At 42.0% G+C, this 18,488-nt stretch overlaps 1 protein-coding gene across 1 annotated transcript in view; it reads left to right on the plus strand.

The window, feature by feature from the left end:
- The first annotated feature begins 3,284 nt into the window (after positions 1-3,284).
- LOC147726114 (uncharacterized) overlaps positions 3,285-18,488 on the plus strand; it is a 98,331-nt gene continuing 83,127 nt past the window's right edge. The window contains exons 1-2 of the mRNA XM_086962882.1: positions 3,285-4,314; positions 6,406-8,124. Coding sequence (XP_086819008.1) covers positions 3,285-4,314; positions 6,406-8,124 — 2,749 coding nt within the window. The remainder of the gene's footprint in view (positions 4,315-6,405; positions 8,125-18,488) is intronic.

The raw sequence follows: 18,488 nt of genomic DNA on the forward strand, positions 1-18,488 counted from the left end.
TTTTAGTAAGCGAGGCAAGGAGAGAAGAAGTTACAATCTTGCGGCTCGGCTGGATAAAAGAAGGTTGTTGTGCTTCACTCATGAGAAGGAATGGGAATGAAGGACAAATTGTATCAAGAAAGGTACACAACTGACATTGTGGAAAATAACCTTCAGATCTGTAACCAGGACAGATGGCGTGATACGAACTGAACCATGAGAAAGTTACCCCTAAATAACTGGTTGTTGGAGCTAAGGCTAGTGCGCCACTCTATTCTTGCCTTCAGAGAGAGAGCATCGTAGAACGAGCTCTGTCTTCTGTAACATCATGCTACTTGACTCTTTGATCATAGTGAGACTTCTTAGAGATACTCCACGTGCTGACACCTTTATACCCTTCTTCCTGAAAATGCTTATTTACAGATGTCACTTTAGTGCTCGAGTAGGGATAGAGTTATGCTTTCCACTCACCAACCCATGATGCAGGGAAATTTGGACTCGTGCTTCCTGATTTTCTGTATTCTACTATATGAATGAATTTTATTGATTATGTTGCATCATCTATACTGGATATGCAGATTTGGCTTCATGATGATTCCTATGTACTTCTATACTCTTGTGTTAAGATGTCCCTATGTCCAGTTGTTCTAGGCATTGTAATGAATTAACTAACCTTTAGTAGTTGTTTGTGGATCATGATGTATCCAGGAGAGTTATTGGCTAATTGATTGTTTTCACTAATGATTTTCTTCCCCTCTATACTTTCATGCTGCTCAAAACAACCATCCGAGTTAGACTTTAAAACAACCTAGAACTTATGGGCCCAGTTTGTGAATGCTAAAACCCTTTGCACATCTGGCCCTTATTCTTCCAATCTAGTTTCATAGGTAACAGTTTTCCAACATCATTCTCTAAGTGGTTCATATGGGGGCCTGTGTTTCTTTTTAGCCCTATTATATTCCTGCATGGCTGATCAAGAACTGTACTGTGCTCTGTAGTACACTTATGTCATCATCAGCTTGAATAGAAAATAGAGACGTTGAGGAACGAAGTGTTTATAAAAGAGAGACATATGGGGAAAGTGAAAGAACAGTCTGAGAAAAGGAACATGAATCAAAGAGGAAAAACACAGAAAACTAGAGGCAAATCAGGATTTGCAGATAGAAGTTTATGAAATAATATTCATACTGAGTCCCTTTCAAGAAATTCACATATGACTTAAAATTCTTAAGCAGTACAATTGTGCTACATCAGAGTTGGGAAGTAATTGAAGTCCTAAAGATGGATGGTTTTAGCAGTTGGAATAGAGGCTTATTATATGTAACCATAGGTCCTGGAATAGGAGTTGGGGGCTGCTGCAGCACTTCCAAAATACCCATGCTGGAGTTCAGAAGGTGAATGAATAATTAGGATGCCTTCAAATTGTGTTTTTATCTTGTCACAATTGCTGTGCGTTCAAAAATGGAGGTCAAATTTGAGGCTAAGGGACTTGTTATGAGCTTGGCTGTCCTCTGCCAGCACCAGGTCAGGCGGGCGGTCAGTGCTGCGGCGGTCTCATGGTGGCGGCTGTGTTAGCCTCAAAGGAGAGCCTTAACAGCAGATCACCGCTGTGACAGTGCCTGCTCAAAAGTTAGACAACAAAAAGGGTCTTGACTCCTAAACTCAGCAAGGCTGAGCCAATATTAACTAAAGAAACAATACGCTTGCCAGTGCTGAGGAACTTACTTTTCAAATCCAATTGAAGAAAACAGCATACATGAATATAACATGGACACTTGCTTTTTAAATTGCAACTTTTGCTTTTAATTTTCTTCTGAAGATTATTTTAGTTTTTAGTCAATTTTTGTTTTGTGCATGGGAATACAAAAAAGATCTATATACATTTATATACAAACATGAAAAATGCAAATGGGTATGTACAATGAATCAAACAGACTCACAAAAAACACATTCTTGGCCATCCATTCATACTACTCCACATCCATACTGGTCCCGGTGTCAAAAGAACCTATATACACAAAGCATGAAGAGTCTTTTGTAGTCGTTTTTTTTACAATTGTTTGTAAACCCATGCACTCACAAGCCCAGAAGCAGCAGGTGGCCCTGTTAGGGCCCTCTTAGCTGCATCTCTGCCACTCATTTCATGGCAGGTTCCCCACCATGAAATGGGCAGTGGAAAAGCAACTCGGAACATGTTCAGTGGTGCTGCAGCTGCACAGCCAACATATTCCTGCCCCTTACCCCTGCAACACCACGTCAGGATCCTGAATCCCGACGGACCCTGCAGTGCTCCGACGGTCTGACTGCTACACATGTGATACCACCACCATGAGTACGGCAGTCCTAGGACCGCCGTACTCATTATAAGGCCCTAAGTCTTCTGATAAATTGCTGCTTATTCTTTTAACATGAAGATTGATGTTTATCGTTCATTCTCTGATGGAAAATTTATAGGATTTTGTAAAGTGATCTATCTGACAATATTGCTGGGGTACATGAAGTATAAAAATAAAGGTTGTAGGATGTCAGAGTTTTTGTAGCACACACAATTTAAATATCTATATAATAACTGGACAAATATGTCAGCGGTTAAGTAAGCACATGTGAAGCACATTTTTGTTTTTGTAAGTCTGATGTGTGATGGAAACAAAAGTTTTAATAGGATAAAATCAAGATTCTTTCCTTGAAGATGTGCAAATGGTATCTATTTGTTGAAAACTGATTTTCACGCATTATTGTTTGATCACACTACAGTTTTATCAGTAAAACTGAATGGCAGTGCAGATTTTGTAGCCATTTCAATGGAAAACTTGTTGTTTATAATTGACCTTGCACGATCACACCATGCTTTAATGATATATTTGTGAGAATGTGCTACAAAATGCACCACTGGCTACATATAATTGCCTTGCCACTCTCCTGCTGAATAGACATGGCTCTTTTGCTACACTTCTTCTTTGTGTCACACTTGAGTCTTCATAATTCATAGGACTTCAGTGATGTAACATTGATCCCAGCAACCCCACTTTGAAAATTGTTCAAGCACCACTGAATGTAATTCATACCATATTCTGTTTTTCTACTTTACTTTTTCCAGGGTTTGTAACAATGGAACCAGAGACTATATTAAAGATTACAAGTGTACAAGCGATTGTCAGTGTTCAATGTAGGAGGATTAAGGAAGCATAGGAGTTGACACTCAGGAAGTCAACATGACATGCACCCCCTGAAGACAAAAAAAGAGTGTCAATGCACATAGCATAATCGTCAATGCAAAAACTTAGCACTATATACTATACAAAACGATGAGCCACCATTACATCATGAATCAGGTCAAGAAGGAAGGAGGAGAAGAATCATCTGGAAGGGATCATCACTGCACTCCATGTAGGAAAACAGAAGAAGCAAAGCTGTTATCATCTGGAGATCATCAGTACTGCATGGACTGGATCAAGACCAAAGAAGAGGACACGCCATTATCCAGGATTCATCAGTATCCCATGACTTGGGCAGTGATTAGACAAGGAGCCGGGCGATCTGTCGGAGATTATCAGTGCTCCAATGACTGGGTCAAGACTGAAGAAGAGAAAAGGCCAGGTTTTTGGGATCAACAGTACACCATGGATTGGTGTAGTCTTAAAAAAGGGGAAGCAGCATATGTTGCGGACTATCAGTATACTCTTGATAGGATAACAAATGCAGAAGGGGAGGAGTTATCTGCTCAGAGCCATCTGTGCTCTGTGGACTGGAACAAAATTAAAGGAGAGGAGCCAATTTGTCTTGGGATGAAGACTAGCGAAGAGGAGGATTTTTCTATTAGTGATAATCAATACTCTGTGGATTCAATACACACTAACAAGGGCGAGGAAGCATCTACTGGGTATCAATATATTCTGGACTGGATCCAGACTGAAGAAAGGGAAAGGTTTTCTATTAAGCATCATCCATATTTTTTTGACTGCAAACATACTGAACATGGTGAGGAACCACCTATTGGATATCAATATCTGCTGGACTGGGGCCAGATGGCAGAAGGGGGGAAGTTATGTGACAAACATGCTCAGTGTCCAGGGGTAAAGAGTGTGGAAGGGGCGAAGTCGTCCACTACAGATAACCTGCACACCACCAGCTGTGCAGATTTTGAAGAATGGACGCAACCAGTTCCTAAAGATAATCAGAAAATGTTGGAATGTGTTCAGAGGGAATGGGAGCAGGCCTTTAGTAACAATTATCAGTACTCAATGAACCACTGGAATGCTACAGGATGGAGGGAGCAACCCTTATTGGCATGTCCAGATTTTGGTGGCAAAGAGAATCTAGAAACGCCCACTGAAGGTAAGAAGTAAATATTTTTACCAGATGTATCTTTATCGATGAGGGGCTGCTTGTGTTTTAGGTGTTGTTCAGTAGACACTTGTATCTTTCTTTCTTGGCATCCTAAGAGAGTGGAAGCAGGACGCCAGGATGTCCTGCTTGACCTGGACGGATATGTCCAGCTTGCTATTGATAATGTTCCAGACCTCTGGGCTGGGGTGGGAGTGGGTCCCAGATCTGTGGGCCATCAGGTGGAGTCCCATAGAGAGACAAGGGAGGAAAAACTGTTCTGAGAGCAGCAGAAAGGGGCACAGAAAAGGGAGGCAAAGAGACTAAAAGGCTGGAATGGGGCACAAACAATCACTTACATGCCATTCATTTGAATAGTGATAATGACAGCCCTCCCTACCCCTTATCTTTTTCTATCTCTTGTTTTCAGAAAAAGGTGCTGGGAGTCATCTCATGAATCATTTGGCATGCTATTTTAATAAAATACCATCACATGAACACCTCACATAACATACTTGCGTAGGCCCCAGCCTTGAACTCAGTCATTGTCATTTTTCTGGTGAATACGTTATTGCCTTTTTGAGTCCCTACTAGTTTACGTGCATTGTAGCTTGTTGAAATGCTTTGAGAGTTTTGAGTTAAATTGTTAGGTAAATATATTATTTTTCTATACCTACCTGAGTTGTGTCCTTTTGTGGTGTGTGTCGTTACTGCCTTGTTGTACATCTTCATAAGTGCTTCACACACTGCCTCTGAGATATACCTAACTACTCTTGCTACGTTACCACAGAGTTGAGCAGAGGTTGTCAAAAGGGGTAGCCTTAGAAAGAAAGGTCCCTACTTGGACATTGGTGCCAGCAATTGCCAACTAGAGACCCCATTGTCTTACATCCAGTATATATTAAAAAGGACTTATGCCTTCTGCCTGAATCATTTTATAACATTGGGGGCCTGGAATGGTATAAACTGTCACACTTGTATGAATGTCATGATTAATAGATGTGTTGACACTGTCATTGGCAGCGCTGGCAGGGGCAATGGGTGGTGCAAGCTTCAGCGGCCCGGCAATGAGGGTCCTGGCACTTATTTTTTAGAACTTAAGCTCTGCTTTCAGCGTACCTTGTGCACAGACACACAGCTGCACTTCTCTTTAAGGGCGTCTTGGCCTGTGGGCCTGTCCAAGGGGCAGAGCACTAGACCGCGAACCTGTGCTTGATCCGTGAAAAAGTGATGAACAAGGAAAAAGTTTATCCACTCTAGTGCGCCTACCGGTGTCCCCTGTTAGAGCTCACTACTAGGAACTAAAAGCAAGTTGAAACAACAGTGTAGATCGAAAACAAAACGTTAATAAAAAGCAAGAAGGGATAATCCCAAAGAGTTCTACTATTGAAGGAGCCAGGAACCTTCTTAAAGAAAAGAAAATTATAAGGTATTAGGATAGGCAGCTATGAGCAAGGATGGTGGGAGCTGGTGTCAACCAGTACATCGAGAGAGAGAGAGAGAGAGATAGAGAGAGAGAGAGAGAGAGAGAGAGAGAGAGAGAGAGAGAGAGTTTTTTGTCTAGTAAAGATGCTGTGTTTGCTAGACAAGAGAAGGTAATTCCTCAGTTGACCAATTGAACAAACATATCCAGTGAGTGCTTTCTTGTCACCCAATATATTATTAATTAATTTAACAATAGGGATGGGCGGTGAAATAAGTGATACACTCCTTGCACCTTCAAGAAAGAGCATATGGTTGAAGAAAAACAGAAAAGGTTAGAATGAAAAGTAGGAAGACAGAGGAGACAGGGAAGAAACAAAGAGGTAAAGAGGGACATATCTAAAGGGTAGAGTTGTAAACCGCAGAGAAGCAAAACATTACTTTGATTTGTTACACCTCCTAGGCTTGTTCCAACAATCCAAGAAGGTTGCGATTGATAATTGAAGGATTAAATCATGTCTCTTTCAAGCATTCTCAAATTATTTTCTTTTTTTTGTTCAATGAACCTGCAAATGTCAGACTCGATTATGATTAAAATCGTACATTAGCGCAAAGTTAACACATATAAAGTTGATCATGTATTACTTACACTGTTATTTTCTTTTATATTTTCCTTGTTAGGGACTGCAACTGCGAATCCAGATATTATATCAGAAATTGGCAAGGCAGAAACACCTCATGTGAGCAATTACCAATATTTTCAGCAGCTAGTGAATAATGAAGGACATTGTTTTTCTACCAGAAAGCAACCACAACTAAACAAGATTCAAAAGAAGGGAGAATTACTTGACAGGAGGGAGAATATTACACAACAACAAGGGAATCTTGAAGCCAGGACTGAGGTAGCTGGGAGAAAGCAGAATTGTATGCAGCTGTGGAAAACTGAAGGAGAGGCTTCACCTCCAAAAAAGCCACATTCCATACAAAGGTGGAAGATTGAAGAGGGGGTCGATATGTCGGGCAGAAAGCTGCAATCTTTACAGCGATGCGATATTGAGGAAGGAGATCGGCATGTCATTCAACGGTGGAAGATTGAAGAAATAAAAGATATGTCTGGCAGAAAGCAACACTTCATACAACGATGGAAGATTAAAGATGGGAAGAGGTTATCTCCCAGATATCGAAAGCAATCTATGCAACAATTAAGGACTGAAGATGGATGGGACATATCTGAAAGAGATCATCTTCACACCACTCAGATGATGAAGGTTGGAAAAGCAGAAGAAATGTCTTCTGTGGCTCCTAATCATCCAAGAGAACCATTGGAAACTCAAAAAAGGGAGTCAGTATCTGCCTGTAACACTCAATCCTTCAAGGGAGGGTCGCTGAATGAAGAACGAGAGAAAGCATCTGCGCAGGGACATCAGCAACCTTTGGCATGGGAGAAGTCTACCACAACAGGAGAGAAGACATCCTGTAGGGAGCATCATCAAGTCCTGTACCTGGTGAAGGCTGAAAAGAGGGATCATATATCTGCCGGGGACAGTCAGAACGTCTTGGACTGGGTGAAGGTTGATGAAGGAAAGCACACCTCTCGGCTCCCCAGGTATATCCTGAATATTAAAGAAGTTAAGTGTGCATCTGCTATGGAACATCAGCAGTTTAGAGACGTGCTGCACATTGAAGAAGAGAAGCAGACATCAGCAATGAAACATCAGCACTCAAGGGACTTGGTGCACAAGGAAGAAAGGAAACAGAAGTCTGCCACAGAGTATAGGCACTCGATGGGCTTACCAGGGGTTGTAAAAGAAGGTCAGAAACCTGCTATGGAACAACAGCATCCAGTGTATTTGGCTAAGTTTGTAGAAGGGAAGCAGACATTTTCCACAGAAAGCCTGCACCCCATGGACTTCGACAAAGATGTAAAAGAGTGGCAAACACCTGCTGCAGAGCACCAGCATCCTATGGAATTGGTGAAGTATGTAAGAGGGGAGGAGACACCTGCTATGGAACATCAGCACCACATGGACTTGGTGACATATGGAAAAGAGGAGGGGACACGTGCTATGGACCACAAATCAACAGCTAAAATCGAGATGGCACCTGCCACAGAACGTGAGCATCCCATCGATGTTTTGAAGGATGCAGAGAGGGAAAATGCAACTGCCGGACACAACAAGCTCCCTGGAGACAAGGTTAAGGTTGCAGAACGAAAGCAGACAACTGCCACAGACCATCAGCATCATATACGTTTGATAAAAGTTGAAGAAGGGGAACAACCACCTCGGAAGGACCATCAGCGCTCCAAGCACCAAGTAAAGATGAAAGGGTGTGAGAAGTATTCCTCAAGGCACTGCCCTAATCCTGGGAACATTGAAAATATGAAGGACTCCACTGCAGGTAAGGTGTGAACAGGCTAAACATCACTCATTCTTCAATATGTAAAACATATTTAAACTTTACAGAAACACAAAGACACTGGCTGATTTTTAATTCTGGCCTCTGCAGGCCTGGATATTTATATGACTGCAACACTATTTAACACCCTCATCAACTAAATTGGCTAATTGCCAGTTGGACACTCTATTTTAAGCACCCCTGTTCTTAATATACACAATAGATATTTTGAATTAAAAGGTTTTCTCTGTTTTTCATAAATAGCAGAACTTTCAAATGATGTGACTCCTTATAAAACAGAAATAAGTCTTTTCATTTAAATAGCATGGCATTCCCAATGATAGTAACTGCATTCACTGGATGTCTGTACTGTAAATAATAGGGAAAAACATCAGAGATCAGCTTTCTTAAGAACCTACAGTAGTAAGACAAGCTACCAGGATTTAGAGCAACTAAGAGTAGAGAAAGATAACTGCACTAGGCCAACCAGAATTGTCTTTCCTATGTGACATGCCTCAAAATAGCTGTCTGTTTGGGAGCAGTGTAAAGAATTGTTTCTTCTAAATTTTAGATAACCACCTGATTAATGTTTCTGATGGATATATCTGCCTGTGGATTCCTCACCTTTAGAATTAACCCTGCACCAGCATTCCACTGAAATATTTTCTTAGCTCTCCCATGTCGATGAGGATGTCACAATGGCACAGCTCCACTCGCGACTCCGTATAACGTCATCGGAGACGTAAGAAGACCTTGTCGCCTTGCTGTCAGTTCCCTTTTTTCCAAACCTTCGAACCGTAAGGGTTTATTCAAGGGCTGAGTTTAATTTTTATTACTAAATTTCTTTGTGTTGCATTGGAAACGGGTACTTGGAAGAGATCAGGTTTCAAGCCTGCAGAGAGTGTGTGGGTCATATGTACATCATAGATCCCCATGAAGACTGACTATGGTGTCTCTCTTCAGACCAAAATTTTGAAGGGTGTTCGTGCTGTCGGAGGATGAACCCAAAGACGTTAAAGGAGGGAGAGATGAAACTCTTGATGGCCCGTGCGAAAGAAGAGAAGAGAGGTCACCAGAGATCGAAGTCGTCCACTTCGCATGCTTCGAAGTCGAAGAAGCACAAGAAAAAGAGAAGACATGGGTCTTGACGATGGTCTTCGAAAGGCAGTTCATCGATATCGACCTTGCCTGTGAATTGGGGTCATGAGAAGGATGGTGTCTCACCGTCGCCTTCACCTTCTCCAGAGGGGACTCCAGCCCATACTCTGGTGTTGGGATATTCACTGACGTCTATTCTCCAGCTCAGAGAGAGTCTTCCCAGGTTCCTGTGGCTTTGCCTGTGCCAGCTCTGGTTTCTTCGGCGCTGCAGCCTCAGCCCCCTGTAAGGCCTTGTTTGGAACAGGACCAAGGGGTGACAGATCCTTATCCTCCTTTTCCAGGACCTGGAGCGGATCCATCGTATTTCCTGAATGCGATGTTTTGCATGTTTGCCAAAGCATCTTACCCAACCGGTGCCCTATCCAGCCCCGTGTGTCTGCTTGATTTCAATTTGGGTATTCCCTAGCAGTATGCCCAGGTGCCTTTCATGCCTTTTAGATCATTGACTCTGTCATGGCAGTTTCTGGCGCCAAGGTTTTTTGACTCCAATACCTCAGTCACCGGAGTCGTCTGGCATCGGACCGATGTCATCCCGGATTCGATCAGCGCCTTTGCCTGCTTTGGTAGGGGCTTCTTTGAGGCCGTTGCCGACGCCGATCACCAAGCAGCGTTCCAGGAAGGAAGCAAAGAGACTGCTGAAGGACGAGGAGTACCAGCAAGAGCAGGAGGAAAAAGAGATCCTCAACTCCGTAGATGACTTCAAAGGTCTGCAGGACGCCAGTGGCCTGGATACTTCCCCTGAATGGGAGCTTTCCTCTCCAAAGCCCTTGTCTTCTCAGGATGTTGCCCCTTAACACACAGTGATCAGGAAGGCTGCTGCTCTATTGGAAATTCAGTTACCCTCAGCTGAGGTGAGGTCAAATTTATTGACTGAGGTTTTGTATTCCCCCTCCTCTACTGTTGAACCTCTGCTGCCTTTTAAGGAGGCGTTGGCAGAGCCTATTAGGGGATGTATGACGTTACAACTCATACTTTTACAACGCATACCTTTACAACGCATTTTTTACAACGCAACATCCATTACAGTGCATGCCATTACAACGAAATTTTAAAAACTGCCTTTACAACGCATTCCATAACATCGCATACTACCTTTACAACGCATACCATTACAATGCATAACATTACATTGCATGTAAGGTAAGTATTGGATAGTGTAGGGGTAAAAATTACTACTCTAACTCCAGGGGGGTTCAACAGTAGGGTAAGTGTTGGATAGTGTAGGGGTAAAAATTACTATTCTAACTTCAGGGTGTGCAACAGTAGGGTAAGTGTTGGATAGTGTAAGGGTACTATGGGTTGTAATGCTATGCGTTGTAATGATATGCGTTGTAATGACTGCGTTGTAATGACATGCGTTGTAGTGGTATGTGTTGTAGTGTCATGCATTGTAATGGTTGCGTTGTAATGGCATGCGTTGTAATGGATGTTGTGTTGAAAAAGTTTCGTTGTAATGGTAGTGCGTTGTAAAACTTGCGTTGTAAAGGTTTTTTCCCCTTCATAGTTGCCCATTGAGGCTTCTTTCTTTTAAGACAGTCTTTCTGATTGCTATTACATTAGCCAGGAGGGTTAGTGAACTGAAGGTCTTAGTTCTAAACCTCAGTATTTACCCATTCATGCAGAAAAGATGGTTCTCAGGACCAGGGCTGCTTACCTGCCTAAGGTGGTCACCCCTTTCCATCTAGGGAAATCTATTACCCTACAAGGAGGAGGAGAGACTTCACTGCCTGGACCCTAAGAGAATGGTCAGTTTCTACCTAAACAGAACCAGGAACTTCAGACTGGACGACCTGCTCTTTGTTGGCTTTGTTCGGAAGATGAAGGGCAAAGCCGTCCACAAGAGAAAGCTATCCAGGTGGATCATCATGTGCATCAAGATTTGCTATGCCTTGGCCAAAAAGGAGCCTCCTGAAGGTATCAGAGCTCCTTCTATTGGAGCAAAGTTTTCCACATCTGCTTTGGCTAGAGGTGTTCTTGTAGTGGACATTTGTAAGGCAGCAACATGGACCTTCCTCCACACCTTCGCAAAGCATTATTGTTTGGATTCTGAGGTGAGGAGGGATGCCCATTTTGCACGCTCTGTGCTGCAGGATTTTTTGGTATGAGTAAGTGGACACCCTCCTCCGAGAGTGGGGCAGTTGTGGGATTCAATTCAAAAGGTGAGGAATCCACAGGCAGATGTATCCATCAGAAGAACAAGTTACTTACCTTCGGTAACGCTTTTTCTGGTGGATACAGTATCTGCCTGTGGATTCCTCACCGACCCACCCTCCTCCCCGTTGTCCACCTTTGTATACTGAAAAAGTTTTTCTTTATTTGACATGGTTGTATTCCAATGTCATTTGCTTGCCATGCTGTTGATTTTTAGGAAATGCTTTGTTTCTTTAACTTTTCCTCTTTAGCTATATATTGTGTATATTCATGTATATAATGTGTATTGTGTATGTTCCAAATGTGTTGTCCGTCCACCAGTTTGCCTCAAAGGCATAGAAAAAATGGGTGGAACTGATGTCAGCACACTGCCGAGGTCTTCTTATGGCTCCGATGATGTCATACAGAATCACGAGAGGAGCCGTGCCATTGTGACGTCCTCGTCAACGTGGGAGTGCTAAGAAATAATTTCTGTGGAATGCTGGCGCAGGAGTAATTCAAAAGGTGAGGAATCCACAGGCAGACACTGTATCCACCAGAAAAAGTGTTTCCGAAGGTAAGTCACTTGTTCGTCTCTGCAATCTTTGACAGAAAAGAGAAATGAGAAAACTGTAGTCAGTTACTAATTTTTTAACATGTTGTGACCCTCATTGGCCTTCATGAAAAATGCCCTGAAAGTGCTTAAGAAGCTTAAGCGATCTTTAGTTTAATAACATGAATGGATCTGCATTTGGCTTCTTGAGAAATGCCCTGAAAATGGGAAATGCTGTGCAATTGATAACACCTTGGATATGCTTCACAGTGTCTTTTGTCCTACAGGACAATATATTACTACAAGACACAGCTGATTAGTCTGTAGTATTTATTAGTGGGTACAACGAGCCACCGCCCCTCTCACGACAGAAGAGAGGCACCAACTGACTCTTCATAGAATCAACACTTCACAGCACCATGACAACACATGGTGTTCTGTATAGAATTATAAACAAGCATATCTAAGCACAACATCTTTTTGTAAAACAAAATCAAATAAAATAATGCACAGCAAAAGAGAAAGGAAAACAAAATGAGAATGAAAATAAACTGGAAAGTAACAGGAATACAATAGGATAATATAAAGAAAATGCAGTAAATGCAGGTAAACAAAATGCGAAAACTAGGAGACACATGAAAGAAATGTGTGGTAGAGAACAATGGATACAAAGGAGATAAGAATACATTTCAGAACAGTTCATAGTAACCTCCAAGGAATACATTTAACCCAAATAGACCTCCTTGGCATAAGACTCATTTCAGAACAGTTCATCGTTACCTGCAAGGAACATGTTTGACACGAATAGACCTCTTTGGCATATGACTTGTCGCTTTGGTTTCAGAAACGTTTACCAGAAGGTACATTAGCTGGTCCTGTCGGAAAATTGCCTGCAGACACATTGGTCAAACCAGAAGGCAAAACAGCATCACTTCTGGTCCCATTGCAATTTTTCACCGAAGACTTAACATTCACAACTTTTCCCCAATTCCACCAATGCCCAGCTCGTACCATGACGGCACCCCCACAGACTTTCTCTACACAGACGGGTTCACCAAAGGACATACCACCTTTTTTGACAAAATTCATGTTTCTTATACGAACCATGTCCCCAGGAGACACAACAACTGTTTTGTCAGACTTCTTTTGATTGTACCTATTAGACATTTTCTCCTGTGCAACTTTAACTCGAGACTCCTAGGCAACATTATTGTCAAGGCCCAGAATCTTCGCAGGAACAAAATGGCCGCTCTTTCCCAACTCCCAACCGCCGGTGACGTCGCGCTTCTGACAGAGCAACTCCACCAACGGAAGGGAAAGGGGAATTGGAAGAGAAAGAAGAGGCACTCCAAGTGCTGTCCTCGAATAGTCTTCTGAGGCTGCCACTGGTCTTCTGATTCCTTGAAGGGACACCTAATGCACAGATGGGAAGAGACTTAAACACCAATACTGTAACCAATTCTCCGTCTATCTATTCTCTGATATTTCATCTACTATACCAGTGTTAACTTGCAGTATTGCCTCTCTTCTGCAGTGTAGTTATGGTACTCAATGGAACTAGCAGGGCATGTGAATTTCTGTAATGAGAAAACAACCTTAGTACTAATTATTACATGTCTTTCCTTCTTACTCTTGACATCTACTGGAACCTTTACCTTCTAATTCCAAAGAGGATTTGTCTGTTCAATATCATTACATTGAGGAGAACCCTTGACTTTCTCTCATAGTCCTGGAATTGTTGAACGAGAAAGTCCTTTAGTTGACACGCAAAAGGGAAATGAGGAAGGAAGGAAAGGGGAGGAAAAGATAAGGTAAAGCGCCAAAAGGACAGGGTTCAAAGAGGACATTGTTGTGAAGAAATATTCAGAGCGGCAACCAATGGAAAAGTCTTACTTGGGTAGTGGCGACGCTACGACTTTTCCCAGCCACTAGTCTTACAGTTCTTCCTTAGAGAGTTCTAACACGCTGATACTTCTCAGCGCACGAAGCACTCGGGAACTCTGATGACGACCTCGCTGTTTACTCCGCTGATAATTCTCAGCTCACAAAATACTCTGGAACTCTGGACTTGAAATGACAACAGAATTTTCTGAGAGCTGAGTGAGACTAGCTCAGCCTCTCAAAACAGAATGGCTTCTAAAGACTGGAAAATTAGTGAAACGCCCTCTCACGCACTAGGCAAAGCGGAGAGACGGTTCAGAACGTGTTGCTCCAAACAGATTCAAATTGAAGTGCGCAGTGGAACCTGTGCGCGTCATCTAAATAGACTAGACTGTGAATGTAAAACAAAATGGCGTCGCATTCAACCAATGCGACGGCCACCTTGCAATGATTAACTGTCATTATCAATTATACCAAAAATTGACCATTTGTGGTTTGATAACCACTTTGGGTCTTCTCTTAAAGGTACAAGGCAAAGGCTTGTTCAAGATGGTAGTGATTGTGTGGTTCCTGACAATTATACACCCAACTCGAAACTTTGTCACAAACGATTCTTAGGAGCCAAGCAGGTTAAAGAGTAGAAGTGGGTACTCTACCTTTAAGTGAAACAAAAGGTGCAACTTTTGAAAGTCAATGTGGCGTAGTGCGGTAAAACCACAACATGGATCTAACCGCACCCTCTGCATCAAAACTATTGTGTAGGCCCACTTGATACATTCCACTACAACTGTGTTCATACTCTCGACCAAACGTTGGTTTGTGGGTGTCCTGCAGAACTTCTTAAATGCTTCACGCCAGATTCATTTAAAAACAAAAACATTTCCTGATTGACAAACTGGATGCCATTATCATAGACGATGGCCTCCGGGAAACCTTCCCTCAAAAAATCTCTTTAAGAAAAAGGATGGCATTGCAACCTGTGGGAGAAGCACAAAACTTGACTTCAGGCCACTTGCTGTGAAAGTCCAATAGTACAAACGCAAAACATAAGTTGTGGGGAAGAAAATTGAATGGACCAACCATGTCAATCCTTAAGCCAGGGTTTCATAGGAAAAGAGATAGGCTGAAGAGGAGGTGTAACAACTTTCAAACACTTTTCTGCCTCACTACAGGCAACACACTCTTTGACTCTTTCATCTATGTCTTTGTCCATAGAGGGCCACCAATAATGCTGTCTGACACGTTTTTTTGTCATATCTGCCCCAAGATGGCCAGCATGTGAACAATCAACCAACTTGAAATGTATTTTCATAGGACGCACACACACCTACAATCCCTCATGACAACACCATCCTCAATGGACAACTCCTCAGCCACTTTCCAAAATGGCTGAATTTCTGGGGATGCGCTCTTCTCTCTGGGCCAACCTTTTACAATATATTCCTTTACTTTTGCAAGAATCAAGTCTTCACTCACAGCCTCCTTCCACTCAACCTCACTGCAAGCTTTGTTTTCATCTGCATCAACAACTACAATGAAACAGTCCTCCTTCTCCTCGTCCACATCCATAGTGTCATCTTTACTCAAAGGAAGTCTAGATAGCATATCTGCTCTGAGATTTAGTTTGCCAGGTACATGCTTAACTACAAAATCATACTGCAAAAGTTTTGTTGTCAACCGTGCAATACGAGGGGTGGCATATTTGAGGCGTTCTCCTCCCAGGATATATACCAGAGGTTTATGATCAGTTTGGATGACACATTTTCTACCCCAAATATAGGTTCTGAATTTTTCACACGCCCAATAGCACGCCAAAAGCTCCTTCTCAATCAGAGTAGTTAACTTCAGGATCTCTTAATACTAGAAGCATAGCTGATGGTGACTTCGTTCCCATCTGAAGATTGTGTAAGAACTGCCTCTAGGCCATAATTGCTAGCCTCAACTGTGATGGTGCAAGGAACAGCTGGGTCATAAGCTCTAAGCTTTTTAACATTGAGCATTTCAGATTTGACCAGCTCAAAAGTTTCCTGACAATTACCATCACACTCAAAGGTGACATTTGTCCTGAGCATATTGGAAAGTGCCTTCATTTTGCTTGCATAGTTAGGAATAAAGCGTGAGTAAAACTCACACAACATCCCATTCTCGTCGCCAAAATTTATGTTTGTGTCCTACAGGAAATATATTACCACAAGACACAGCTGATTAGTCTGTAGTATTTATTAGTGGGTACAATGAGCCACCGCTCCTCTCACGACAGAAGAGAGGCACCAACTGACTCTTCATAGAACCAACAATTCACAGCACCATGACAACACATGGCGTTCTGTATAGAATTATAAACAAGCATTTCTAAGCACAACATATTAGTTGAGGGATAAAGCGGCCTGTAATTTGATAACTTGGGTGGATCCACATTGGGCTTCTTTAGAAGTGGCTTTACAGTGCTTGAGAATCTTAAGTGGTCTGTAATATCTCAAAATGGATGGAATCTCATTGGGTTTTTCAAAAAATGTGTTGACATTATTTCTTTTCCTATTGACAGAAGGGGATAATGTTTCATATGCAAGTTTAATGATTTTAGTCCTCTGTGGGATTGCTTCTGCCTCCATGATTTCTAATATAGAGATGGGACGTGGGGTCTTGGGTGTAGGCGACATGATGGCCATACATTGAACAAAAGTTCTTCTAACAAATGTGAGGAAGATGAGAGGTGTTGGCCTGAGTAAATGAAAAGAAAACCTTAGATTTATGAATTCTTCAGATGGAAGAACTTAACTTCCTTCACTGTTTGCCTCCTGTTCTCTGTGAACATGTTGCTCACCTGTCCTCCTGTTTGAAAAAAAGCTGCTCTTCCCACATAATATTTGGGAAAAGCACTGACTTAATGTTCCTCTTCCACTGGACAGAGGTGTGCAACCAGGTGGCTGATGGAATAAAGGACCATTTGAAATTACTCTGCACATTTTAAATGTTGACTATGACATTGAAGTCCTATAAGCCTTAATTGTAAGTTACAAGAATATTCATTTCCTTTTCACAGATGTAGAAAATGTGCATTACATTAACATGAAACAGAGGTCAAGCAGGCCTTGGTGACAGATTGGACAGAGCCAGGGCTAGCTGAGGTCATAATTGGAATTACAAAAAGCAAATATGCAGGTGGAATCGAGGAATGTGATGGCATTTCTTTTTATAGGAAAAATTATCTAGCCAAATAATGCCTTAAACACCTAACAAGCTCCCACATCCCACCTAATGATTATCCTCACAGATGTTTAGAGGATGGTGTCCCCCATTCTAGTAACCAGGATAAGGCTACTACCCATTTGTATTCTCATACCTTGAGTAGTATATTAACCTAACAAGCTCCCACATCCCACCTAATCATTATCCTCACAGATGTTTAGAGGATGGTGTCCCCCATTCTAGTAACCAGGGTAAGTCTACAACCCATTTGTATTCTCATACCTCGAGTAATATTTTAACCTAACAAGCTCCCACCTCCCACCTAATCATTATCCTTACAGATGTTTAGAGGAGGGTGTCCTCCCTTCTGGTAACCCGGATAAGGTCCAATATGTGCATGTATTCTCATACCTTGAGATGTAGTTTAGCTAACAAGCTCCCACATCCCACCTAATCATGATCCTCACAGATGTTTAGAGGATGGTCCCCCCCCCTTCTAGTAACCAGGATAAGGCCACTACCTGTGTGTTTTCTCATACCTAAAGTAATATTTTAGCTTGATCCTTAGGCAAGATTGTTTTTAAAAAAAATCACTAATACACAATTCCTTGTGGGAATTTAAATAGAAATTAGATTTTCTGGCTTTTATAACTTTATCAGACACACTACTAGTTTTTCCAAGCTCAAACATAAGTTCATATATTTGTCTCAGGCAGTTTTGTGCTGGTTTGTTAAATTGTGCCAACTAAATATGCTTTCTAGTGCTAAATACAATAGTAATATGTACCAGTACCAACTGAACTGATGACAGGGTATGGCCCTAAGAGCAGTATATACTGGCACCACTTTAAAGTTTAGTTAATCGGGGGTGGGGTGGAGTTAGGGCTACCATTAGTGTTAGGGTAAGGTCACGGCTGTAGTATAGAGACATATTGATGCTGCCTCACTCCAAGTTTGCATTAAAAGACAGATTCTGCGTATTATCTTCTGGCACCCATGGCTAAATGTATCCATTAATAGCCTTAGTTACTTTCCTACTGTGGATGTCATGGGCAGGCCCACTTGCAACCAGCGTTTTCTCAGTGGGCTGTCAAGGTAGAGGATTTTTCTTTGTTGTAGCATGGAGGATCGGAGCCCGGCCAGGCCCACCACCTTTTGCCTTGAGTCACTAAAAGGCCAGAGGTGCGGAAGCAACATCACACACCCTGTTGAAATTAATGACTTCACAGGAGGTGACATCATATGACTTTTGACTCTGAATCTTCCAGGAAGTGATATCACATGACCAAAACACTGATGGCATCATAACTGACATAGTAGAAGTTCCATAATAAGGACATCATTAAAATTAGACCAAAACCTTAAAAAATGTCTGTATATTATATACCAAGTGTCTAAAATGTAATGGCATTTGGGTTTTCAACGACTGGCATATTTGATTTACAGATATGTCCTT

This window comes from Lissotriton vulgaris, chromosome 3_1 (genome assembly GCF_964263255.1).
Source record: "Lissotriton vulgaris chromosome 3_1, aLisVul1.2, whole genome shotgun sequence".
Classification (NCBI taxonomy): Eukaryota; Metazoa; Chordata; class Amphibia; order Caudata; family Salamandridae; genus Lissotriton; species Lissotriton vulgaris.